Source organism: Lynx canadensis, chromosome C1 (genome assembly GCF_007474595.2).
Source record: "Lynx canadensis isolate LIC74 chromosome C1, mLynCan4.pri.v2, whole genome shotgun sequence".
NCBI classification, from domain to species: Eukaryota; Metazoa; Chordata; class Mammalia; order Carnivora; family Felidae; genus Lynx; species Lynx canadensis.
This window is the reverse complement of record NC_044310.1, coordinates 188,449,173-188,476,914: the sequence shown is the minus strand read 5'-3', so window position 1 is coordinate 188,476,914 and position 27,742 is coordinate 188,449,173. Positions and strand designations below refer to the sequence as shown.

Below are 27,742 nucleotides of genomic sequence, written 5' to 3'. Positions count from 1 at the left end.
TAAACAGAAGATAAAATGGGGCTCATAAAGGGAAAACAAAAAGAACCAAAAAACCAAAAACAAAAAACCTAAAAATTGGAGCTCGTGGCTGCTAAAAGGACCACACACCGGGCGCTCCCGCCCAGGCGTCTGGATACTTCTCCGCGACGGTGGCGCGTCCTGAAGCTCAGCAACCCTCCTCCAGACACCTAACCTCCACCTTCTCCAGCCTGCTTTCCCGAGGCCCGCGAGAGCAGTCCTGGGAGAGGGGTAGTAGGCCTCATTGTGTGGGACCCCGAAAAGGCCCCGAGGCGGGGCGCGGAAGGCACCACCCGGGCCCGGTTGGGGGCGGGGACCGGCGGTTGCTCAGAGAGCAGGAGGGTCAGGAGGTGACGGGAGGAAGAGGCAGGAGGAAAGAAATGGGGGTTGGGAGGCAGCGTCCGGTCGGTGGGCGCAGACAGCTCGGCCAAACCTCCGACTCCCTTAGTCCCGCCGCCTCCGAGAGCCCTACAGGGCGAGGAGGGAAGTCCACAAAGTGCAGGAGCAGAGGGGAGAAAATTCAAAACGAGTCTACTCAACCTCGTCTTGGCTCCGAGGCCCTGCCATGGAGACCAGCACAATGCGCAGGCGCATCCTTCTGAGAACGCGCAGCGTGGTACTATGAGACAAGAGCACAGTCGGCCACCGTCGGCCGTTTGTCTTTTGATTCGCTTTCCGCACGCGTATTCCTACTCTCACTGGATCTAGAGCCTGAAGCCGGAGGCCGGAGTACTCCGAAAGACTCGGTATAGTGATTGGGAGTGTGCATAAGAAAATAAAGCCAAAAAGTCCTTAGCAAATTAAAGCTGAAGGCAGAGTTAATACAATAGATATCTGGCTGCGGTTGGGAAGGTTTAATACGGATAAAATTTATCTTGAGGACAGCATGGCAAAAAAAGACTACCATTCCCAGGTTACTGCGTCTGAGAAGCGCTGCTTTCTGGGAATGGTAGTGTCTAGGAGTTGTGTTTGAAGTATCCGGTCTGAAGACAGCGTCTTACAATTAAAAAGATAGAGCAGCAGTTTAAATTGGGCCTTTTCTGTATCTTCTTAATCGATAACAGTTCTAAATATTTTTTAAAAAATTTAAAAAAATTAGGGACACCCCGTCTTTAAGACATGCTTTACTATCGATGATTCCTGTATCTAGGAATAGGTAGTTGATGTTTGTGGGCTGGGTCTCGGTGTGTGAGCAACCTCGTGGTTGCTGAGGAGGCCGGAGGAAAGAAAACCGAAGCCCGGAACACGGCAGCTTCTTGCGTACCTATGCAAGCTAATTTTGAGTTACCTCTTTTTGTAGTCTTAAAAGACCAGAGCGCCTGTTGTCTATTACCCCCTTTCGTTTCGGTAGACAAGTCTTGTGTATACTCGCCATGGCTCAGCTCCAGGCACGCTTCTTCACTGACAATAAGAAGTAAGTAAGCGTCCTTTTCTTTCCTCTCTTCCTCTCGCCTCCCTGGGATCTTTTCCAAGAACTCCTTCTGTATGACTTTGTGGAGCCTCGGTTGTCTTTGCCCACAATTCCTCCCCCAACTCCTATTTTGTTTGTTTGGCTTTACTCTTGGCTTGAGCGCGTTTTCCGATTAAGCGGAAGCGATACCTTGCCGGGATTTCTCAGGGATCTACATCTGATATCACCGATCCTTTTTGCCTGGCTTCTAAGGCTGTATATAATTTGAATTGTGACTGTAGAGGGCTTTGAGGGGCTTCACCTTTGATTCCTGAATGAAGCACATGTGATTTTAAGAATGAAAAATGGACCGAGTCCTTACAGGCTGCCTGCTAGGGATGTTTCACCATTTCTCAAAACACAAGTTTATTACTATTATTTTTTTAGGTAGATAATAGACAGTGCTTTTCTAAACCAGGCTAGAAAGTGGAGCTCTGAATGGGGGTTGGTAGAACTTTTTTTTTAAATGTCTGTTTGTTTATTTATTTTGAGAGATTTATGTATGAATGTATGTATGTATGTATGTATTTTGAGAGAGAGAGAGAGAGAGAGAGAGAGAGAGAGAGAGAAAATCCCAAGCAGGCTCCATGTTGTCAGTGCAAAGCCCAATAGGGGCTAGATCTCAGGAACCATGAGATCATGACCTGAGCAGAAATCAAGAGTCCTACGGTTAACCAGGCGAGCCACCCAGGCACCCCAATAGAACTAATTTTTGGTAATAGTGTGAAGTTCTTTCAGTTACAGGTTTGTATATTCATATACATACTTACACATGTATGCGTGTGTGTGTAGGTCTGTATGTGTGTATGTATATACATGTGTGTATGTATATGTGAACATTTTTACCAGTGGTCCCCAGGTCAGTAGCATTTGTTTGAAATCTAATTGTATTCAGTCTTGTGGTGTACATTACACTACTAACTTTTCTTAGTGTCTTTTCAGCTATATTGTAAGTCTCTTGATGGTAGGGACTGTATTACTCTTCTTGGATTGACGGAATCAACAAATGTTTGTCAAGTTCTTCTCATACTGATGATAAATAGTGAATATTTGTTGTATTAACAAGCTATCGCCAGTTGTAAGCTAGATAACTCCCACTTCAATTAAAATTATGTGTTGGAGCTGTATGAGTTGACCTAGTAAATCATATTCACTCTTGTATTCTTCCTTACGGTATAGATAAATTGTATTATCAATGCACATGAGTATATATACTTGGTCTGCATATTTCTCAAGGAATGTGGTGCAATAGCATGACCACAGTATTTCTTCTAATTGAAGTTTTTAATTGCGATAATTGGTGATTCACATGAAGTTTTAAGAAATAATAGACCATTGTGTTTTAACCCTGAGATAGATAGATAAACATATATGTATGTGTGTGTTTAAATTCTTCAAAAAGTTAACAAAACCTAAAAATTAAGTTCTTGCTTCTTATACATTATATGTTCTGGTAAGTAAAATGGAGAGGGGGATAATTTTTTCACATATATGTATGTAATTTACATATATGCATGTATGTGAATTATGCTACTCCCCCCACCCTCTCATTTTACTGACCAAATAGTAGGTGAAAGGAAAAACCGAAAACTTTAATTCTAGGTTTTGTTATCTTTTGGAAATCCTAAATTACTATTTACATTTTTTTAAAGCATGATACATATAAATAGAGCTGTAGTCTCACTACCCAAAGTATAGTTTGAAGATTAGCAGCATCAACATCACTTGGGAGGTTTTAGAAAAAGCAGAATCTCAGATTCCACCTCAGACCTACTGTTTTACAATGTACGTTTTAACAAGATCTGAAGCCCCCTTCCCTAACCCTACCCCATTGTAGTAAAAAGAGATTTATTATACCGTGTCTTGATGAGCCGTAGATTCTATCTTAACATCTTTGAAACTTCCATTCCCCACAACTACAGCCTTAATTCATGCTTTAGACTTTTTTTTTGTGGTAACAACTTTATTGAGATATAATTCACTTAGAGCAGAATTCATACTTTAAAATCTCCATTTCAGTGGTTTTGAGTATATTTGCAAAATTGAACAACCATCAGTACAATTTTAGAACATTTTTTATCACCCTTTAGGTATTACCCCCTAATCCTTTCAACTACAGCCGTAGGCAGCCACTAATCTACTTTCTATCTCTGTGGATTTGTCTGTTTTGGACAATTCGTATAAAGGGAATTTTATAGTATCTGGTCTTTTGTGAGTGGCTTCTTTCACTTACTTAGAATGATGTTTATAAGGTCCATTCACACTGTAATGTGTACCAGTACTTCATTCCTTTTTAGGGCCAAATAATATTCCATTGTATGGATATACCACATACCAAATTTTGTTTGCAATTTTTAAGTTGATGGACATTTGGATTGTTTCCACCTTTTGGCTGTTACAAGGAGTGCTGATGGGAACTTTTGTGTGTAAGTTTTTGTGTGGACATGTATTTTCATTTCTCTTGGGTATATACTTGGGTATATACTTAGATAAATATGAAAAATAATTTCATATTTAACTTTTTGACAATTAAAAAATTTTGGGGGGGGGAGGTGCCTGGGTGGCTTAGTCGATTGAGCAGACTTCAGCTCAGGTCATCATCTTGTGGTTCGTGAGTTCGAGCCCCACATCAGGCTCACTGCTGTCAGCGTGTCAGCGCAGAGTCTGCTTCAGGTCCTCTGTCCCCCTCTCTCTGCTCCTCCCCCACTTGTGCACTCCCAAAAATAAGCATTAAAAAAAATTTTTTTTTTGATGTTTACTTAACGTTGAGAGAGAGAGAGAGGCAGAGAGCACAAGCAGGGGAGGGGTGGAGAGAGAGGGAGACACCGAATCCAAAGCAGGCTCCAGGCTCTGAGCTGTCGGCACAGAGCCCGATGCAGGGTTTGAACTCACAAACCACGAGACCATGACATGAGCTGAAGTTTGATGCTTAACCGAATGAGCCACCCAGACACCCCAGTAGTTAACTGTATTGGAGTTTTATACTGCTTCATATGGCTTTTAGTTACTGTCTATGTCTGTTCATTTCAGCCTGAAGAATTCTTTTTACCATTTCTTGCAGGACAGGTCAACTAGCCCAACATACTCCTAAATATGCTCAAAGAGCTAAAGAAAACCGTGGACAAAGAATAAGAGGAAACCAGGAAAATAATACATGAGCAAAATATCAATAAAGACATAGAAATTATAAAGACGAACTAGGGGAACCCGGGTCGCTTCATTTGTAACCCCATGTAGCAAAATGTCTGGCATGTATTAGATACCCAGTAAATATTTGCTGAATGAATAAATGCACATTTGTTAAAATAATCCATAGACTTGACTTTGACATATCATTTCCTTTTTATAGATATGTGGTAGATGATGTTCCCTTCTCAATTCCTGCAGCCTCTGAAATTGCTGACCTTAGTAACATCATCAATAAATTGCTGGAGGCCAAAAATGGTAGGTATACATGGTCTGAGAAATTAGAAGAGGGTGCATTGCCACTAACTACACTAAAATATATCACATTTTATTTTGTTTCCTTTTTTTAAGCCTTATTTTAAAATACTGTATGCATTTTGTAATGGTAAAATTTATAAATTATGAGTTTCCCTGCTACGTGATACTTTTTTAAATGCTTTGAAATACAAGTTCTCAGGAAAAATTCTTTCTTATTTATTTCAGTTTAATCTGCTTTAAAGGTAATATGGATATAAGGTGATTGGCATTTAGGAATACGATTTTGTTGTAATAGTTATGACACTGTGGTTTTCCTAGGGAGATCTGGAATTGGTAAGCATAGAACAAGCATCTAGGTGCTTGAGCCCCAGTTGCTACAATCCTACAAAGCAAAATGACATTGTCACTATTTGAGTATTTTGTGTAATAATAGATGCCAATACTAATACCAGTATTTTTTTAAGTATTTAGAATTCATTGAAAAATTAATGGTAAAATTTTATAAACATGCAAGGGTATCAAGTAAAACATTTAAGAGATATAAATGTTAAACATGCTGTTGTATGAAAATAAATTATTAGCCCATAAAATTCATATGAACAAGGTATGCAAAAATATTGATGAAAGAAGATTGGCCAGGAGTTGATAATTGTTAAAACTGGGTGATAGGTATGTGAAAGTTTACTATATTATTCTTCACTGTTGCATATGTTTGAAATTATCTATAATCAAATGTATATTGAAAAGTAAGGGAACCATACATAAAATAGAAGATTTAAACATGAAAGGTTGAAAATAACATGAAGCATGATCTTTAAAAATATAATTTGTCAATGAAGTCACCATTTAGAAACAAACATTTTTACCCAGATGTTTCTGTTGATTCTACCCTAGTTGGAGGAATGAGGAGTTGAGAGTTAGAAACTAATGCCTAATATATTCCTCTTCTCTGTCTTCTAATAATCCTATAACTTTTTTTTTTAAGTTTGAGGTTTTTTTTTTTTGTTTTTTTTTTTGGTAATCTCTGTATCCAATTTGTGGCTTGAACTCATGACCCCAAGAAGAAATCTCATGATCTTCCAGATGAGCCAGCCAAACACCCCTGAGATGGTGTTTATGAACAGTTTTTTGTTTTTGTTTTTGTTTTTGGTGGGAGGGGGCAGAGTCTGCGGTCTTTTCATTACTAGCAAGCTATTGAAGCTATTGTTCTTGATTGAGAGATATTCACATAACACTTCCCATAGGTCCTTGTCTTTATCTACTTCATCCAGTTGGTGTATAAAGATTCTGATAAATATTTACTTCTGAATTACAACACTGCCATATATTCTTGCTGAAAAAGTCTTTGAACTAGAATAAGAATTATTCTTGTCATAGAATATTTGTAATACCAGTGTGTGGATGTTTGTTGTTACCCAGAGAGTTGTATATTTTTCTAAAGTTGTAGATTGAATGTTGGTTTCTTTTTGAATAATCAAATAAGTCATTGATTGCTCTTGAGTTGAAGATGCAAATGATTCAGATTTCAGATTTTTAAAAGGCAACAATCCAAATAATCCAATGAGAGAATTCTTCTTTCAGCTAATAAATGCAGAAAGAATGAATAATTTTTAGCATTTTGTAACTCCAGATGAAATAATGTGTTTAAGTAGTGATTATCAGTAGCTACTAAAACTATTTATTACGTGTTGAAAGGCTGACGGAGAATATTAGGATGGATGGGACCAGGCTGACAATATCAGAGTCCAGATGTAGATTATCACATCATAGAAAGACCTACAACAACACAATGCATTTTCTGATGTGATGCAATAGGAAACACATAATACTATGTATAAATATTCTTGCCAGAAAAACAAAGCTAACCTGAAGTCTAATCAGTTGTTTAGGTCTGCCTGGTGTATAGGATGTGTAGGTGGTAGAGGAACATCTTATAGGACACCGTGGAGATGTAATCAACCAGAATGTAAGAAATACTAGAAGACAGATGACCTAATTTCTTTTTTTTGTTAAAAAAAATTTTTTTTAACGTTTATTTACTTTTGAGAGACAGAGACTGAGCAGGGGAGGGGTAGAGAGACAGGGAGATGGAATCCAAAACAGGCTCCAGGCTTTGAGTGGTCAGCACAGAACCTGACATGGGACTCGAGCTCAACAAGCCGTGAGATCATGACCTGAGCCGAAGTCAGATGCTTAACCAGCTGAGCCACCCAGGTGCCCCCCCAGTTTCTTTAACAAATAAATGACCGGGGAAAAAAGGAGGGGGAACTCTTAAAGATTAAATAAAACATATTAATCAGATATAATATGTGGACTTGGGATGCTGATTCTGAAAAGCTCACTGTAGGTCACTTCTCTGGCTCAGTCAGAAGAGCATGCAACTCTTCCTCTCTAGGTCATGAGTTTGAGCCCCACATTGGGTACAGAAATGACTTGAATAAATAAATACACCTAAAACAAAATAAAAATAAAAAGCTCACTGTAAAGAGAAGGAAACATGAACATTGGCTATTTGATATTAAAAGCAATAATGATTAAATTTTTTAATATCACTTTAGGTCCTTTTATTTTAGAGATACATATTAAAGCATTTACAGATAAAAATGATAGCATTTCTAAGGTTTGATTTAAAATAAACCAGCAGAGGGGCGCCTGGGTGGCGCAGTCAGTTAAGCGTCCGACTTCAGCCAGGTCACGATCTCGCGGTCCGTGAGTTCGAGCCCCGCGTCAGGCTCTGGGCTGATGGCTCAGAGCCTGGAGCCTGTTTCCAATTCTGTGTCTCCCTCTCTCTCTGCCCCTCCCCCGTTCATGCTCTGCCTCTCTCTGTCCCCAAAATAAATAAACGTTGAAAAAAAAATTAAAAAAAAAAAATTAAATAAACCAGCAGAGGAGTGGAGAGAGGTGTATAGATGATTGTCAGTGAGTTGATAATTATCAAAGTATGTGATGGGAATTCATAATGTTATTTCTACTTTTATATATATTTGGAATTTTCCATAGAATAAAAAGTTTTTTTTTTTTTTAATTTTTTTTTAAATTTATTTTTAAGACAGAGAGAGACAGAGCATGAGTGGGGATGGGGCAGAGAGAGAGGGAGACACAGAATCTGAAGCAGGCTCCAGGCTCTGAGCTGTCAGCACAGAGCCCGACGTGAGGCTCGAACTCACAAACTGTGAGATTATGACCTGAGCCGAAGTTGGACGCTCAACTGACTGAGCCACCTGGGTGCCCCAAAAGTTTTTTTAAGTAGAAATAACATTTTTTTAAATAGAAATAAATAACAGTAAATAAATTTTAAATAGAAATAATAGAAACAACAATAGTAAAAAATTGCACCAACAGAACAAAGTCATCTGTTCCTGAAAATCACAGTGTACTGGGATAGAATACATGGCCTGATTATGGCATGAAGAAATTCTGGAGAAACTCAGAGGCCATACTGGAATAATAAATACCTGTTTGTTTTGGGGTTTCTCATATACCTCTGCCAATGTCACTTCAGGTTCTAAGAACGATCATTTTATTACGCATTTTCTTTAGAGTTACACAAACATGTGGAGTTTGATTTCCTCATCAAGGGCCAGTTTCTGCGAATGCCCTTACTCAAACACATGGAACTGGAAAACATCTCATCGGTAAGTTCAAATGTTTACCTGCTCTGTTTTATGTAAGGTGTTCTCAGGTAATGTAGGAAAACATTTAGAATCAGACTGAATCTTTAGCAACCAAGATTTTTTTTTTATTAGTATTTTTTTTCTAGAAATTTGAACTTCAGTGTTTGTATATTCAATTTTGAAATCCCCTCTTCTGAGAATGTTTTACTCAAGAAATGTAGATGAATGAATATAAAAAAAAAACCTTCATATTTGTGGAAGAATTATCAAGAAAGGGAATACCAAATACATGTTTATTACCAATAATGATGTATAAAATGAGGGGTGCCTGGGTGGCTCAGTCGGTTGAGCGTCCAACTTCGGCTCAGGTCATGATCTCGGTGTCCGTGAGTTCAAGCCCCACATCGGGCTCTGTGCTGACGGCCTGGAGCCTGCGTTGGATTCTGTGTCTCCCTCTCTCTGCTCCAACCCCACTCATGCATGCGCGTGCGCTCTCTCTCCCCACCTCTCTCTCTCTCAAAAAAAAAAAAAAAAAACCTTAAAAAAAAAGATACACAAAATGATTGTGCACGTATAAAAACTTTTGGGTTAGACAATTGTAGTTTATAGCGGTTCCCCCTTCCTCTAATTTTCAAAGTTCCTTGATACTGCTTTTATAATTTAAAATGTAATTTGTAATTGCTTTTATAATTTTTTGACAAGTTTTAGAATTATGAAATATGCATAAAATTTATCATTTTAATCATTTTTAAGTGTGTAATTCAGTGGCATTAAGTATATTCACAATATTATGTATCTATCACGACTATCCGTATCCAGGACTGTTATCACCCTCATTAAGTAGAATGCTTTTATAATTTTATTTTTTAAAGTTTCTTATATCCCCCTACCCCCCTTTCAGCATAAATTTTCCAAGGTTGTTAATATTCGTTAATATTACTGTTTGCACACTGTTAGGTCAGATAAAGTTTTTCGCCTTTTGCATGGCTCCAAATTTCTGGGTTATGAAGGGGACTTACATGAAAGAGACGTAATAAACAAGGGGTCCTTTGTGTTTGTAGTATACTACTTTGGAACTACTGCCTGATTGATTTCTGGTTTTTCTCTGTCACTAGGAAGAGGTTGTGGAACTAGAATATGTGGAGAAGTACACTGCACCTCAGCCAGAACAATGCTTGTTCCATGATGATTGGATCAGTTCAGTCAGAGGGGCAGAAGAATGGTATTGCCATTTTATTATGCCACTTCCATCAGTCTTTTTAATTGCACTATGTGAATATTTTTCTCTGATTGATTCTGTGTTATTTGTAAAAGTAATTTTGTGATATATGTATCAGTGTCCATGCCCAAGATCTTTACATTCAATTTATTCAAGAAGAAGCATATCTTTTCCTTCCCGAGATGTTGGAGTGACATTTGTCTATACATGAATAAGTCAAGTGTCTTAGAATATTTTATTTTTGTGTGTTGCTTATAAGACCAAAGATATAATTTGTTCCATAGAGGGGAAAAAAACCCTCTTATAACCACAGATCTCCTGGCTTACTACCATGAAGATGCAGATCATGGTATAGGGCTAAAAAGGGCAGACTGGATCTGAGAAGGTATGGATGGCTCAGAACAAACCCTCAGTGGCCTTGTTGAAAAGCATCTTGAGACTGGATCATAGTACAAGCTTACATTTTTAAAAGAATATCTTCCTGGAGTTGTTACACAAGTGATGTTTTTACTGGTTTTACTTTTATCTTAGATGGTTTTATTGTTTTTCTGTTGAATGATTTTCAGTGGTTAAGTACAAAGGGCAGTTAGGCTTTACAAGCAATTTCCCTGAGTTGTAGTGTTTACAATAGTAATTAAAATGAAGTCTAGGGCTTTTTACTTATGTTTTTATTTTTAGGAGGTCAGAAAAAGTCACAGGTAAGAAATGATCTAATGTCTTTTAAAATCTTAGTCTTCATATTAAAAACCTTTTTAAAGTATAATCTCAAGGTTTATTTAATTGCCTTAGAAATATAATTGGGGCACCTGGGTGCCTCAGTCAGTTGAGTGTCTGACTTCGGCTCAGGGCATGATCTCACAGTTCGTGAGTTCGAGCCCTGCATCCTGCTCTGTGTTGACAGCTCAGAGCCTGGAGTCTGCTTCAGATTCTGTGTCTACTTTTCTCTCTACCCTTCCTCCCCTCATGCTCGCTCTCTCTCTCTCTCTCTCTCTCTCAAAAATAAAAATGAACACTAAAAAAGAAATATAATTGATTTCAGGATTTGAAAAGGCTGCTTTTTGATTTCATAAGGGTTTTTTTCTTTTCATAGGATCTTGACTGGTTCTTATGATAAGACTTCGAGGATCTGGTCCTTGGAAGGAAAGTCAATAATGACAATTGTGGGACACACAGATGTTGTAAAAGATGTGGCCTGGGTGAAAAAAGGTTAGGACTCTCTGCCTGAATGGAAAGTAATCCTGAACAGGGAACCGGAAATAAGCCATTTTCAGTGCTGGGGCACAATGGGGATGGGGTAGGAAGTGCCATGTGCCTTGGTTATTGTGAGGTCTTTCAAAAATACAGTGTTGAGGAAGAAAAAGATTATGTAAGAAAATCCATAAGTGGTAGAATTCAATCCATACATTTTTAAAATCATAGCAGATAATGTGCACTTTCAAGTTAATATTGTGTTAAACTCATGTTTTATAGCATTTTTGAAGGATCATCCTTTTATACTGTAAGTTACTTCTTTTTCAAAGCTGGCATATAGCTCTTTTATCTTCTTAATGTCTTTCAACAACAAAAAAATCAGTTCTTCAGTTTTAGAACTTAATGTATTTAAAATTTTTGTGCTAATTTGTTCTTGTGTTCTCCTTTCTTCAGACAGTTTGTCTTGCCTACTATTGAGTGCCTCTATGGATCAGACTATTCTCTTATGGGAGTGGAATGTAGAGAGAAACAAAGTGAAAGCCCTGCACTGCTGCAGAGGTCATGCTGGAAGTGTGGATTCTATAGCTGTTGATAGCACAGGAACTAAAGTAAGCAGCTAGTGTGTTACTAGTACTGTTCAATTAGAATTTGAGCTTCTTACGCAAACAATTTTTTCTTCATTGTCCTACAATCATAACAGTTGGTAATTAAAGAATATGATTTCAAACCCAAAGTAAATACTCTTTCAATGAGAGATAATTCACTTCCTCAGTCTGGGTTTTTCTGGTTACTGCAGAAATTCTAAGAAATCAGGTAAACCAGCAGTTTAACTTTAATCATAGTGATTGACATTTTCAGTCTTCTAGCTACTCAGTGCTTTCATCAATTGAAAAAATCGAGTTGATCATCTAAACCTTAGCATACTCAAGGTTTGTGTTAATAGAGGTTGTTTTACTATTATTGCTGATTTACTCTTATCGTGACAAAATGGTAAAAAAAGAAAAAAACCTGAGTACAACACTATTGACATATGAGGAGTTATAAATTCTCTTGCTGTTTGAAAGTTTCCTAAACCACATTGAGTTGTGTTGGGTTTAAGAGTATTTCTTCAGCATTTCTTTGCCAATTAGCATATTAGAGGACCCTTGATGCATTCAAAGGTAAAGATTTATGATTATTCATATAGAGCCATAAAGAAGGTTTACCTGTTGTTGAGTCCAAACTTAAATGAATTTACTGTACTCTACCTTTTGCTATAAGAGATAGAAACTCATCTTGAACTTTTTTCAGCTGAAAAGATTGTGAGATCCAGGTGTGCCTGGGTGACTCGGTTGAACGTCGGACTTCGGCTCAGGTCATGATCTCACAGTTCGTGGGTTCGCGCGCCGTGTTGGGCTCTGTGCTGACAGCTCAGAGCCTGGAGCCGGTTTCGGATTCTGTGTCTCCTTCTCTCTCTGCCCCTCCCCTGCTTGCACTCTGTCTCTCTCTCTCTCTCTCTGAACCATGAATAAACATTTTTTAAAAAATGAAAAAAAAAAAGTTTGTGAGATCCAGGAAGGAATAAACAATCACATCACTAACTGGGTGAGGATGCATTTGAGTCTTAGGAACCAATGGAGTTGAGCTTGAATGTGGCCAGCACATTCCTCTCCCTTCCTCGCTCATCTCCCTAAGTTGACTTCTTCTCTTTCACTTCAAAATGGCTTTTTCTTTAAAAAAAATTTTTTTTAATGTTTATTTTTGAGAGAGAGAGACAGCATGAGCAGGAGAGGGGCACAGAAAGGGAGGCACAGAATCTGAAGGAGGCTCCGGGCCCTGAGCTCTCAGCACAGAGCCTGAAATGGGGCTTCAACCCAGGAACCATGAGCTCATGACCTAAGCCGAAGTCAGATGCTTAACCGACTGAGCCACCCAGGTGCCCCCAAACTGGCTTTTTTCCACATGACAATAAAACCTGGCTTTCAGTATTCCTAGGTTTCACACCCTTTACCATCAGTTCCTGGAGAAGATGAACTTCAACTCTCTGGAACATAGGCTTTCATAAAAAGGTCCTGAAGGAGGGAGAGACTTATTGGTACTCTGTAGATCAGTTACCTACCTCGATCTATGCAACCAAAGCCAGGGCACAGGGCCATGTAAGAATGGCAATGCCTTCAGTTGTCATGAGATTGTGGATACAACTTCCAGGAGACTAAGAAAGCTATGCAGATGGTACAATAGTAGTAAAGGATTTCAGAGCAAAGTAAAGGTTTTAAGTTATAAATAGAAAAATCAAGGCAAATAATATGATAGGTTATATTATATACTCTTTCTCTTCATGTATGTTTTTAGTTTTGCAGTGGCTCCTGGGACAAGATGCTAAAGATCTGGTCTACAGGTAAATATTAGTTTATTTTGACTTACTAAAAATGTTCCAAGAATTCCAGTGAAAGAAGACTTTTTAACCCCCATTTTGATCCATAAAAATAAATCAGAGCTTTTTAGGATACAAATAAAGGAACATATCGAGAAAAATTAGTATGCTTTGTGTTTCAAAATGTGTTTCTATTACCCCCTTATTTATTGAACCATGTGACTGAATTGCTGCATGTAACTCAACAACATGATTGGTGCAATGGGACATAACTGCTTAGTTCTCAGAGTTCTCTTATTCAGGAACCTGGAAATAAGCAAAAATAGCTTGAGTCACTTTGATAACACTCCACTGTTAGAGAAATTTTAGTTAAGAGATGCTTGGGTGGCTCAGCTGGTTAAGCATCCGACTCTTGGTTTTAGCTTAGGTCATGATCTCCTAGTTTGTGAGATCAAGCTCCATGTCGTGCTCTGTGCTGATAGCGCGGAGCCTGCTTGGGATTCTCTTTCCCTCTCTCTCTGCCTGTCCCTTGCCCATGCTCTCTCTCTCAATAAATAAACTTTAAAAAAAATGAAAAAGAGAAACTTCATAGTTAAGCTAATTTACTTAAAAAAATAAGTTTATTTCTGTTGAGAAAGATAGACACAGTGTGAGTAGGGAAGGGGCAGAGAGAGGGGGAAGAGAAGGGAAGGGGCAGAGAGAAGGAGAGAGAGAATCCCAATCAGGCTCCACGATGCCAGTGCAGAGCCCAATAGGGGGCTTGAACTCACGAAACAGAGATCATGACCTGAGCTGAAACCAAGAGTTGGATGCTTAACCAACTGAGCCACCCGGTGCCCCTTTAAATTTTTTTTGCGGTGTAGTTTTGCCAAACTTAATTTTTTTACTTTGAAAACATAGAAGGGATAATTTGGAGGAAGAGTTGGAGGAAGGAGGACTCTTAAAGGAAGGTGCTTTGAGAGTAGTGAGGAGAAAAGAGGGGGAAGACCCACAGATTGCCTAGGTAAATAGAGCAGAATCCCTATTACTTCTGAGGGAATTGCTTTATTATAGTATAATATCCTAACTACAGTTCACAAAGTAGAATTGGGGGATCAAGAAAAGCTTAAACAGTGTCAGTAGTAGGAAATAAAGATAAGTCAGTAGATTAAAGATAAGTAGACTTAAAGATAAGTCAGTAGATAATTTCAGTAGATTTCTCAGTAATGCTTAAAGCAAACAGGTTTGAGGCAGAAAGTTGTTTGGATAATTTTCCTTTTGTGGAATATTTTGTAATCTGAAATACTTTTAATTCATTGTTATAAAAGTGAAATAGTCAAGAAGAATAAGCATAACTGGATTGTATCTCCATGTAATGTGTTTGTTTACCTGTCATTCCCTTCTTTTCTTTAATGTTCATTTATTTATTTTGAGAGAGAGTGTGCATGTGCCTGCATGTGTGCGGGGGAGGGGCAAAGGGAGTGAGAGAGTGAGAATCCCAAGCAGGCTTCTTGCTGTCAGTACAGAGCCCAACACGGGCTTGATCTCACAAACCATGTGATCACGACTGAGACAAAACCAAGAGTTGTATGTTTAACTAACTGAGCCACCCAGGCACCCTGTTGTTATTCCATTCGTCATAATAAAAATACAAGGTGTTCAGAACTCTCCTGGGGCGCCTGGGTGGCTCCATGGGTTACGCATCTGACTTCAGCTCAGGTCATGATCTCACAGTCTGTGAGTTCGAGCCCCGCGTTGGGCTCTGTGCTGACTGCTCAGAGCCTGGAGCCTGCTTTGGATTCTGTGTCTCCTTCTCTCTCTGCCCCTCCCCTGCTCATGCTCTGTCTCTCTCCATCTCAAAAATAAATAAAAACATTAAAAAAGTGTTTAAAAAAAAAAAAGAACTCTCCTATAACTAATAGTAAGCAATTTTTCATAGATATGGTAAAGTGATGAATATTCATAATGATCTTAAAGACATAGCAAGATATCAAACTGGTTAGGCTTTAGGATTTTAATGTACTCTATTTTTTGCTTTCTCCTTTTGGAAGACTAATAATCTAGGTATTGTTTTTATATGTAAATTTCTTTAACCAAAATAAGGAGGAATATTTATTCCCTAACCAGTTAAGAAAACATATACCCAGAAATGTAAGAATTCTTTTAAAACTGTTTGCAATTAATATTTACCCTAAATTTTTAAAACATCAAATCTAATTCTCTGTGATACAGTTCCTACAGATGAAGAAGATGAAATGGAGGAATCCACAAATCGACCAAGAAAGAAACAGAAAACAGAGCAGTTGGGGCTGACCAGGGTAAGTATTTTTGAGAACTTACTATATTTAGCTGAGGTCTGTACTGACAAATGTATGACAATTTAATCTTTTCTATTTAAATTTCCCTTTTTCTTGCGTTGCTTTGTCAACCATAATTAGGCTTTCTTATAGTAGATTGGTAAATTTTTATTACAAATACTGTAGTATGCTACATTTATCTGAGTCTTTGAATGTAGTGGTATTTAGCCAGGCTTACAGATTGGTAGGTTGATTATTTAGCTATTATATTTGATCCCATGATGCAGTTTTTAGTAGAATCTTTTAATTGTTAAAGCTTGAATCCAAATTAAGTGAAACATTTTAATACCTCGATTGTTTAATGATATTGTTTCATACACTGAGAATATAATTCTTACTAGGAATGCTAATTATATCTCCTAAATCAATAGAAAGTCAAAATTAATTTGAGTTTGATTCTGTCATTTAGCTATTAGTCCAGTTAGATTAAAGTAAGAAAGTTCACCCATATTCTTATTTGTTCTGTTTTGTTAGGAAAATATTTGTCATAATATGATCTGACCCAAGTTAATACGCAAAATGAGAAGGACAATACTGAATCAGGTTTAGGAAGACATGTTTTCCATTCATTTTCTCACAGCTGTAATGAATGTACAGTAAAACACATTTACACATTATTTCTTGTAGTTACAAATAACAAAATATTTTATAAAAACGGTTGAAAAGGAGGAATAAAGTATGATCATAAAATGATTAATCAGAGTCACATAAAATGTAATAAAAAATAGCACTTAACCAGTTCCAACTGAAAGAAGTGGTTTATGATTTCTTAGTACATTTAAACATGGACTGCTGAATTGCAAGAGGAATGATCTGGCAGCTACTTAATTTCCTTATCACTTAGTCTTAAGTTAAAGCTCTAAATGCCTCACCAATTGGATAAGTGGTAATTTACTGATGCATATCTCTGGTCAACCTTTAAAGAATATCTGAGTAGAAAAAGATTTCTTGAATTAGAGAAGTTAATCCCTCAGAAGGTAGCTTTTTTTCCTTTCTTTCAATTAAAGTTTGACATACGTACAGTTAAGTGTACAGTGAAGTTTAAGAAACATACACTCGAGTAATCACAACCCAAATAAAGCATAGAGAATTACCAACACCCTACAAGATTCCCTCTGGTCTGCTTTGCAATTGGTAGCCCATAAAGGTGATCACTGTTCTGTCTTGTGTCACCTTACATTAATTTTTAAACTTCAGGTGATAATCTGTGAGATTCGCTTTATGTTGCTGCACGTAATAGTTCTTTTCATTAATGTATAGCATCCTCTTGCATTGACTATATCAGAATTTATCCATTCTTTTTTTTTTAAGTTTATTTATTTATTTTGAGAGAGAGAAAGCGAGAGCATGAGTTGGATAGGGGCAGAGAGGAGAGAGAATTCCAAGCAGGCTCCATGCAGTCAGCACAGAACCTGATGCGAGGCTCGAACTCAGGAACTATGAGATCATGACCTGAGTTGGATGCTTAATCCAATGGATAGGCCGCCCCTATCCATTCTTCTTTTGATGGACATTTAAGTTGATTCCAGTTTTGGCTACCATAAATAACGTTGCTAAGAAAGCTCCTATACTTGGGGTGCCTGGGTGGCTCAGTCAGTTAAGTGATTTGATTTTGGCTCAGGTCATGATCTCATGGTTCATGAGTTCAAGCCCCACGTTGGGCTCTGCACTGACAGTGTGGAGCCTGCTTGGCGTGTTCTCTCTCTCTCTCTCTCTCTCTCTCTCTCTCTCTCTCTTTCTCTCTCTCTGCCCTTCCCCCCCATGCACGTGCTCTTTCTTTCTCAAAAATAAACATTAAAAGAAGTTATTTTAGGGGTGCCAACTTAGGCTAAGGTCATGATCTCACAGTTTGTGGGTTCAAGTGCCAAGTTGGACTCTGCTGATATCTTGGAGCCTGGAGCCTGGAACGTGGTTGGGATTCTGTCTCCTTTTCTCTCTGCCCCTCCCCCACTGGTGCTTTGTCTCTATCAAAAAAAATTAATAAACATTAAAAAAATTTTTTTAGTCATTTTACTTTTCTTTTGGTGTACTTAATACAGTAATTTTTGCATATGTAGAATTGCAAAACTAGAATTGCTGGGTCTCAGGATATGCACAGGTTGAGTTTTTCAAATGTTAGATACTGGCAAAAAGTTTTCCAAAATGGTTATATGAGTTTATACTTCCACTGAAAGTATAAAAAGAATCAAAGTTACTCTACATCCTTACCAGCACTCAATATGGTCAAATTTTTAATGCCATAACTGATTTTATTTAACACATAATTTATGTTTACATTTAGTTACTATTAAAAAGTGTGTATCATTTTGTCGATTTCTGGTGCTACATAGTGTAATTTAAGTGCTGACCCTTTATTTTTTATTTTTATTTTTTATTCAAATTCTGGTTGGTTAATATATAGTGTAATATTGGTTTTAGGAGTAGAGTTTAGTGATTCATCACTTACATACAACACCCAGTGCTCAAGACAAGTGCCCTCCTTGTTAACCCATCACCCTGCTCACCTCCCTTCCAGCAACCCTGTTTGTTTCTGTAGTTAAGAGTCTCTTATGGTTTGTCTCCCTCTCTTATTTTTATCCTTCCCCTATGTTCATCCACATACACACACACACACCCCATATCTTCTTTATCCATTCATCTGTTGATGGACACTTGGGTTCTTTCTGTAGTTTGGCTGTTGTTGATAATGCTGCTATAAACATCAGGTTGCATGTGTTTTTGTATCTTTTGGGTAAATACCTATTAGTGCAATTACTGGATCATAAGGTAGTTGTATTTTTAACTTTCTGAGGAACCTCCATACTGTTCTTCAGAGTGGCTGCACCAATTTGTGTTCCCACCAGCATTGCAAAAGTGTTCCCTTTTCTTCGAATCGTCACCAACACCTGTTGTTTCCTGAGTTGTTAATTTTAGCCATTCTGACAGGTGTGAGGTGGTATCTCATTGTAGTTTTAATTTGTATTTCCCAGATGATGAGTGATATTGAGCATCTTTTCATGTGTCTGTTTGCCATCTGGATGTCTTCTTTGGAAGAGTGTCTATTCATATCTTCTGCCCATTTCTTCACCGGATTATTGTTTTTTGGATGTTGAGTTTGATAGGTTCTTTCTAGATTTTGGATACTAATCCTTTATCAGATAATGTCATTTGCAGATATCTCTTCCCATTCCAAAGGTTGCCTTTTAGTTTTGCTGATTGTTTCCTTTGCTGTGCAGAAGCTTTTTATCTTGATGAAGTCCCAGTAGTTCATTTTTGCTTTTGTTTCCCTTGCCTCTGGTGATGTGTCTAGTAAGAAGCTGCTGAGGCCAAGGTCAAAGAGGTTGCTGCCTGTGATCTCTAGAATTTTGATGGTTTCCTGTCTCACATTTAGGTCTTTCATCCAGTTTGAGTTTATTTGTGTGTATGGTATAAGAAAGTAGTCTAGTTTCATTCTTCATGTTGCTGTCCAATTTTCCCAAAACCATTTGTTGAAGAGACTTTTTTTTCCATTGGATAGATGTTCTTTCCTGCTTTGTCGAAGATTAGTTGAACATATAGTTGTGGGTCCATTTCTGGGTTTTCTAATCTCTTCCATTGATCTATGTGTTTGTTTTTGTGCCAGTACTATAATGTCTTAAGGACTGCACCTTTGTAGTATAGCTTGAAATACAAGAATTGTGATGCCTCCCGCTTTGCTTTTCTTTTTCAGGATTGCTTTGGCTATTCAGGATCTTTGTGGTTCCGCACGAATTTTAGGATTATTTGTTTTACCTCTGTGAAAAATACTAGTGGTGTTTTGATAGAGATTGCGTTAAATGTGTAGATTGCTTGGGTAGTATACACATTTTAACAATGTCCTTCTGATCCGTGAACTTGGGATGCTTTTCCATTTCTTTGTGTCCCCTTTAATTTCTTTTGTAAGTGTTCCATAGTTATCAGAGTACACATCTTTTACCTCTTTGGTTAGGTTTATTCCTGTGTATCTTACTGTTTTCATGCAATTGTAAATGGGATCAATTCCTTGATTTCTTTTTCTACTGCTTCATTATTGGTGTATAAAAATGTAACAGATTTCTGTACATTGATTTTGTATTCTTGGTGTATAACTTTTGAGTTTTGATAAATGCATAGACTATGTAACCACTGCATCATCAAGGTAGAGAACAGTTTATCATTCCCTAAAACTCGTGTTGCCCATTTGTTTTTACCTTGCTGTTTTCTTTCTTTAATTTTTTTAATGTTTGTTTATTTTTAATTTTTTTTAATGTTTATTTTTGAGAGAGAAAGAGACAGTGCAAGAGAAGGAGCGAGACACAGAATCGGAAGCAGGCCCCAGGCCCTGAGCTGTCAGCACAGAGCCTGATGTGGGGCTCGAACACACGAACATGAGATCATGACCTGAGCAAAAGTTGGACACTTAACCTATTGAGCCACCCAGGCACCCCTAATGTTTATTTATTTTTGAGAGAGAGAAAGACAGAGTGTGAGCAGGGGAGGCGCAGAGAAAGACAGACACAATTTAAAGCAGGCTCTAGGCTCAGCTGTCAGCACAGAGCCCAGCGCAGGGCTAGAACTCACAAGTGGTGAGATCATGACCTGAAGTCGGACGCTTAACTGACTAAGCCATCCAGGCACCGCTACCTTGCTGTTTTCTATCCCAGTGTCTCTGCTGGATTATCTTTCTTACCTTTTTATTTTGCTTTGGATCACAACCGAGGTCGTTCTGTTCCTCATTCCTCTATTACGCTTCTTTACTTCTCTCAGGAAAATTCTAGAGCTAGAAGATTGGACTTAGGGATCATTTGGTATAGGAGTTGGCAAAGTATAGCCTAACAGCTGATTTGGCTGTGACCTATTTTTGTATTACAGAGAGCTAAGAATGATTTTTACGATTTTAGGTGGTTTTAAAAACAAGAGTATACAACAGACGTTAGAAGGCTAAAATACTTAACTTTCTGAACCTTTACCGAGAAACTTTGCTGATATCTGATCTAATATAAGCCACTCACATTACAGATGAGGTAATGATATTTAAGGAAGTTAAATATAGCAGTTACAAATGTAGATTAACTGTCTTCCATTTCAGAACTCTTTCTCTGTTTCACTTGTTCTTTAAGATAGATATTACACCTAGTTTGGGGATTTTAATTGAGAAAAAACATTAGAGATTTTGTAGTATTAATAAATGGACCATGGGCATTATTTAAAGATTGGACAATATAACTTAGAAGATGCTGAGGAAATGGTGAGAGTAATCTATTGAGATACTTTTACCTGGAAGAGTTAGGAAGAAAATGGCAGCACCTTGCCTCAAACCTAGATCTCTTTGACCCCAGATCTTTTTCAACTAACTTCTACATGTAACATGTATATATGAAAGAGTTAAGTTAGTGTTAATATTAATACTTCTCAAAATAAAAAGTAGAACAGATGGAAAAGCAGTAGGATGTAGAGAAAAGACTACAAAGCTTTAAGTAATATTTGGGTTCAAACTTCAGTCTGCCATGTATAAACTGTATGACCTTGAGCAAGTTATCTTTCTCACTTTCCCTGTCTTCATTTATGGAATCAAATCAGATATATGTTTTGGATGATTGTTGTAAAGAAGAAATAAGGCAAGATATAAAAGCTAAAGCATCTGCTGTATGGGCTTCAGAAGTAAATACTATTACTGTTGGAATTACTCTAAACTAAAAATGCCTTTCCTTTGTGTATCTTTTCATTTCTAGACTCCCATAGTGACCCTCTCTGGGCACAAAGAAGCAATTTCATCGGTTCTGTGGTCAGATGCTGAAGAAATCTGCAGTGCATCTTGGGACCACACAATTAGAGTGTGGGATGTTGAGTCTGGCAGTCTTAAGTCAACTTTGGTAAGACTTCAAAATCCAGTGACTCTGTGGTTAACTCTGAGCTTCTAGAGATGGTTATTTCTGGCTCACTATTTAAATGTTCTTTCCTCCTTGTTTTTCAGACAGGAAATAGAGTGTTTAATTGTATCTCCTATTCTCCGCTTTGTAAACGTCTAGCGTCTGGAAGTACAGATAGGCATATCAGGCTGTGGGATCCCCGAACTAAAGGTGAGGTGTGTAAAATCCTAGAGGAGAAATATGGGTAAATAACATCAGTTTCTCCTATCACTAGAAATGTGTATAAAAAAAGATAATTTTCTACAAATATTGTTTTTGGTTCTCCTATTTCTCTTCTAAAATTCAATAATTATTATTTTTTAAATTTTGTTCAGATGGTTCTTTGGTGTCGCTGTCCCTAACCTCACATACAGGCTGGGTCACATCATTAAAGTGGTCTCCTACCCATGAGCAGCAGCTGATTTCAGGTTCTTTAGATAACATTGTGAAACTGTGGGATACAAGAAGGTAAATCCTATTTATGATCTACAAAGAAGATACTTGAAATAACTATTATATACAGAGAAAATGAAATGAATGCTGAAAAGATTATCCAAAAGCAGAAGAGTAAAAAAAGTTTTGATTATGACCTGATATAAATATTGGTGTCAAAAAGAAAAGCCAGGAGCAAAGGAATTTGGTTCATGTTGATAGGTTATTTTTTGCATTCTGAAAAAATTTATATTGAACCTTAATATAAATGTGATATTATAAAAGTAGAAGGCAATGGTCTCTAAATAAATGGCACTATAATCTATATAATAAATATAATCTATAATAAATGGCACAAATAATAAATTATATATTAATAGAAAAATAAAAATACATATTAAAATTTTTTTTAAATATTTATTTTTGAGAGAGAGAGAGAGCGTGGGCAGAGGAGGGGCAGAGAGAGGGAGACACAGAATTGGAAGCAGGCTTCAGGCTCCTAGCTGTCAGCACAGAGCCCAACGCAAGGCTCCAATTCACAAACTGAGATCGTGACCTGAAGTCGGGTGCCTAACCAACTGTGCCACCCAGGCCCCATAGAAATACATACTTTAAAAGATAACTAGATACTAAAGTTTTTTGTTACTAGTATATATGAGTGTCCCCAGTGAAATGCATACACAGTGTATTTACGTATTTTTACAGGTAGAATGGAGAGGCATTAATCAAATACCTGTTCTTTGTTTACCGAAATCTGCATTTTAACATCCTGATACTACCTTATGAGGCATGATTTGTTAATACCTAGAAGGTTATTTACATTTAGTTGGATACTTGATATAGCAATTATATAGTTTCTGATAGCAGTGCTATGAAGAAAGTAAAGCAGAGTAGAGGGATGCCTCTTTAGGGGTGGGCTATTCTTGAAGGTGATTTTATAATAGTGAATTGAACATGGGAAGGTATCAGCCATGCACAAATCATGGTAGAGAGAATAGCAGATAAGGTAGGGAAAATCTTGGCATGTTGATAAAATACCAAAGGGTCAGTGTTGATGGAGTGGAGTAAGCGAGGAGAAGAATGGCAGGACATGAGACAGGTAGTAGTATACTGAGCAAGACCTTAGGGGCCAAGCTAAGAAATTTGGGTTCCATTCTAAATGTTATGGGGAAGGATTTGTGGGTTCTAAATAGGGTGGGAAGAATGGAAGCAGAGAGTTCCTAGGTTGGATTCTAGGTATATTTTGAAGACTGCTCTTTAGCAGAATTGGCTTATGGATGGAATATAGAGATAGGAATCAAGGAATAATGGCCATATTTTCTGCCTGCGCAATCAGGCCATTAGTGGTACAACTTACTGTGATGGAAAGAGTAAAAGAAACAGGTTTATGAGGGAAGATCAAGAGTTTTGTTTTGGTTATTTTAAATTCGTAGTGCCGGGGGCGCCTGGGTGGCTCAATCGGTTAAGTGTCTGACTTCAGCTCAGGTCATGATCTCACGGATCATGGGTTCAAGCCCCACATCAGGCTCTGTGCTGAAAGCTCAGAGCCTGGAGCCTGTTTCAGATTCTGTGTCTCCCTCACTCTCTCTCACTCCCTCCCCTGCTCAGGCTCCTGTCTCAAAAATAATAAACATTAAAAAAAATTTTTTTTAAATAAATAAATTTGTAGTGCCCATGGGATAACCACATGTCAGGCAATTGGATATACATATCAAAATCAGGGGAGAAGTTTGGGCTAAAGATACAAATTTGAGAGTTATCAGCATACATATGGATGGACAAAGGATGTATAAAGTCGTGATTTGAGGGTAAAAGGAAAATAGTCAAGGAATATGAAAATGGGCCTAATTATGAATAAATATTTATAAATAAATAGCATTTTTCTTGAATATTTATTGCAATAAATCTCTGTATTCTGCTAACGATAGGGGAAAATCAACAGAGCCAGTCAAGTAAATACTCAGGATTTTTAAGATTAACTGGTTATTGGGGCAAGGATGGTAAAGTCGGTAAAGTTTTCAGAAAATTATATGTGATTAGTCATGTATGTTTTTTAATACTTTGAATTGCATATAACATGGTAATACTTTGATCTTTCAGTTGTAAGGCTCCTCTCTATGATCTGGCTGCTCATGAAGACAAAGTTCTGAGTGTAGACTGGACAGACACAGGGGTAAGAATTTGTTATTTGGTGAAAGGAAAAAAGAATAAATCTGGTGCTTATATTTAGAGAGTTACTACTTTCAATATATCTGATAATTATAATTCTGTATTCTAAGTTCCCCTTAATATTCATAAAATCTCACATCTCATTCAAAGAAGAAACATATTTGTCCTTTACTGTTAGGAGTAGTAAAATTGGAAAGTTTTAAGCACTTTCTTTCTCTGGTATTGTAATGAACTGCTTTAACTCCATAAACTTGCTCCTTCAGACTTACTGGATCTAAGTATTTTCTACTTACAAAAAATCTTATAGAATAAGTCTAGACCATAAAGTCTGCTTAAAGGATTACAATTTACTTATTTTTACGTATAAATATTAGCTCTTATTGCCTAAGAATTCTTTCCAAATACAGATCCTAGAGCTACTTGAATAATTTGTAATGTCCATTTACCTGCAAATAGTTAATATACTTTTCTATACAACTTAATTTTCTTAAATAGGTAAACTATATCTTCCCTCAAACTTTTAAATTTTATTATATTTCTTAAATGTTTCTTGGAAAGTACAGTAATAGTGTATCACACCCCAACCAAATTCAAGTGATCATTTTTAAAGTTTTTTTTTTTTAATATGAAATTTATTGTCAAATTGGTTTCCATACATCACCCAGTGCTCATCCCAACAGGTGCCCTCCTCAGTGCCGATCACCCACTTTCCCCTCCCTCCCACCCCCTATCAACCCTTAGTTTATTCTCAGTTTTTTAGAGTCTCTTATGGTTTTAATATAGTGTATTATAATATGGTAGTGAAAACTGATGTAATGGGTCCATTTAAGTATGAACTCTCAATGAGAGTTAATTGCTTATCCATTAAGTCCTTCTGTAAATCAGAATCATCGGTATTTAACTGTGTTTAACTATCATATGAAATAATTATATTTACTTATATGTTTGTGCTTTTTTTTTTCTCTCCCTTTACGCAGTTACTTCTGAGTGGAGGAGCAGACAATAAATTGTATTCCTATAGATATTCACCTACCACTTCTCATGTTGGGGCTTGAAAGTGAATGATAGATTTGACTACAGAGATTGTGTCTGTAAATGAAATAGAGAATCCTCAGATTGCATCAGTGACGGTTCAGAAAGCAGTCTCTTAAAGTTTATAGTTTCATCCTTGATGATAACTATCACTATTTCTTTATTTTGTATTTATTATATAGTAGTGTGTGTTGTTAAAATGTAAAAGTGACCTGCCTTCTCAGCCATATGCAAACTCTTGAAACTAAACTGAATTTTTTATTTCCTTTTAGAGGTATTGGTTTGAATTAAGATTTGTTTTTGAAATGCTGTAAAAGCATATATTTAAAGTAATTGTCCAGATTTTTATTTCTGATGGGGACACTTAAGTATTCCTATGTTAGCAGTTTAAGAAAAGTATCTTAAGAAAACTAATAAATTCTATTATAAAAAATTAGAAATAACACTTTGGGTAAAATAAGTGATATCTAACCTATCATAAGATTTTGTGGGCATTCAACATTAAAACATATAGATCCTGCTGCCAATTAAGAGTTTGCTGGAGTATTTTAAGTGAAGTGCTTTGTATTAAGGATATGTTAGAATCCTGGGGCTCCTGGCTGGCTTGGTCAGTAGGGTGTGTGACTCTTGATACCAGAGTCTTGATCTCAGGGTCATGAGTTCGAGCCCTGTGTTGGGCATGGAGCCTACTTTAAATTAAAAAAAAAAAAGGTACGTCACAATTCTTTAGAAATTACATACAGAGGTGTCTGGGTGGCTCAGTCAGTTAAGCGTCTGACTTCGGCTCACGTCATAATCTCATGGTTCATGAGTTTGAGCCCCATTTTGGGCTCTGTGCTGACAGCTCAGAGCCTGGAGGCTGCTTCAGATTCTGTGTCTCCCTCTCTCTCAGCCCCTCCCCTGCTCGTGCTCTGTCTGTCTCTCAAAAATGAGTAGACATTAAAAAAAATTTTTTTAAGATATTGAAAATTTTTAAGATATTAAAATTTTTTTAAGATATTGACAGCATTTGCATACATACAAATTTCATGGTAACCAGGAATCTTTCTCCCTATCTTATCCTGGTATGCAGATAAGAATAGAATTTGTAAACAAAACTTTTCAGTCAGTATTAGATAATAAACATTCTATAAATTTTATATCATTAGCATTTATCTTAATGCATTTATTATATACCAAATATTTAAGGTAAATATCTTCTTAAAGTATGATTTCCATCTTTAATGGATTGTTATTCCTCAAGCAGAGCGCTTCAGCCTCTAAGTAATATATGGAAAATAAGTTTGGTCTCCTCACAAGACTGTAACGCAGTGTGTCTCAGAAAATGTTCCTATTACAGGGGTCCAGGAAATAATACTTGGCTGCAGTTGAGAACAAAATTAACAGTGGATTAAACCAGTTAGGAGTTTAGTTCTCTCATAAGTTGAAATCCAGAGGCATTCCAGGGCTGGGAGAGTGGTTTTGTTCTACACTCATTAGAGACCCAGACTCCCTCTACCCCTAGGACATGGTTCTCATTTCACAAGAGCTAGAGCTATAGTTGTTACATCATTTAAAGGAAGTATATTTTAATGTTAAAAAACTGAATAAAGTTAGCCAGAAAATGCAGACTGTTTTTCTCATTTAGTGCAGACTGGTATAAATTTCATGATATCTGTACTGTCTCGAAATCAAACTTTTACAGGATAAAGAAGAATTTTTATTCTTGTTTTGGATGGTCTCTGAATGAGCCAAGGACAGAGTTATTTAAAATTTTTTTTTTCAACGTTTATTTATTTTTGGGACAGAGAGAGACAGAGCATGAATGGGGGAGGGGCAGAGAGAGAGAGAGACACAGAATCGGAAACAGGCTCCAGGCTCTGAGCCATCAGCCCAGAGCCTGACGCGGGGCTCGAACTCACGGACCGCAAGATCGTGACCTGGCTGAAGTCGGACGCTTAACCGACTGCGCCACCCAGGCGCCCCAAGGACAGAGTTATTTAAATGTCTTTCTTAACTTCCCCAATCTGGGCTTTTCAGTTGTAGTCTGCATATAAAAAGTGGTTGAAATAAAGGTAAAGAGGCCTATAAATTAAATTTTTAGAACCGACCCTGATTCCAAGGCAGGATGCATTCATGGTTCAGGCACTCTCCCTTAGGACGGGCATAACATTAGTGAAACTCAAATTTCTCTCCGTGTATAACTCAGGCGGTTAGATCTTACTCCTCAAACAGGAAAAACATGAGAGGCTAACAGAAGCCTAGAAGACTGAGTGCTTACAATATATTGCTCTCCTATCCCTAACTCGAAAGTAGGAGACTCCTTTTCAATGGTCCATTTTCCTCTATTTTAGTTCTACCAGAGACAAGGGCTTTACATGCACTTAAATGCACCTAAGGTTCTCTTGGAAAATGAGTGTTGCTGCTTTCCTAGTGCTGGGTGAAGTTAGGAATGAGATAGTGCAGTGCTCAGTACATGCACTATAAAGGATTATTTATGCTTTGTTGCCATAGTAATGAGGTCCATAAACAGGTTGATGCTTGCTCTTAAACCTCATCAAACAAAGTTTTAAGAAATTCCTTTCTTTCTGTTTAACAATAAACTTCCTAAAACTAAAAA

General features: G+C 37.3%; 2 protein-coding genes across 4 annotated transcripts in view; one reads left to right on the top strand and one right to left on the bottom strand.

The window, feature by feature from the left end:
• Positions 1-608, bottom strand: part of CARF (calcium responsive transcription factor) — a 58,093-nt gene extending 57,485 nt beyond the window's left edge. For both annotated transcript variants that reach the window (XM_030323603.1, XM_032594460.1), the window contains exon 1: positions 559-608. The gene's annotated coding sequence lies outside the window, so the exon portion shown is untranslated. The remainder of the gene's footprint in view (positions 1-558) is intronic.
• On the top strand, positions 353-27,742 carry WDR12 (WD repeat domain 12). Of its 2 annotated transcripts, XM_030323618.2 has the most exons (14): positions 353-764; positions 1,319-1,432; positions 4,818-4,912; positions 8,453-8,547; positions 9,642-9,748; positions 10,836-10,951; positions 11,390-11,544; positions 13,268-13,313; positions 15,501-15,586; positions 21,334-21,474; positions 21,576-21,681; positions 21,846-21,978; positions 24,043-24,115; positions 25,089-25,670. In XM_030323618.2, exons 2-14 carry the CDS (start codon positions 1,392-1,394, stop codon positions 25,164-25,166), a joined length of 1,272 nt encoding a protein of 423 aa, XP_030179478.1. In that variant the 5' UTR covers positions 353-764; positions 1,319-1,391; the 3' UTR covers positions 25,167-25,670. The 2 variants fall into 2 exon arrangements, with proteins under 2 accessions (XP_030179478.1, XP_032450352.1); XM_032594461.1 differs by lacking the exon at positions 353-764 and having other exon boundaries at positions 1,167-1,432; positions 25,089-27,742.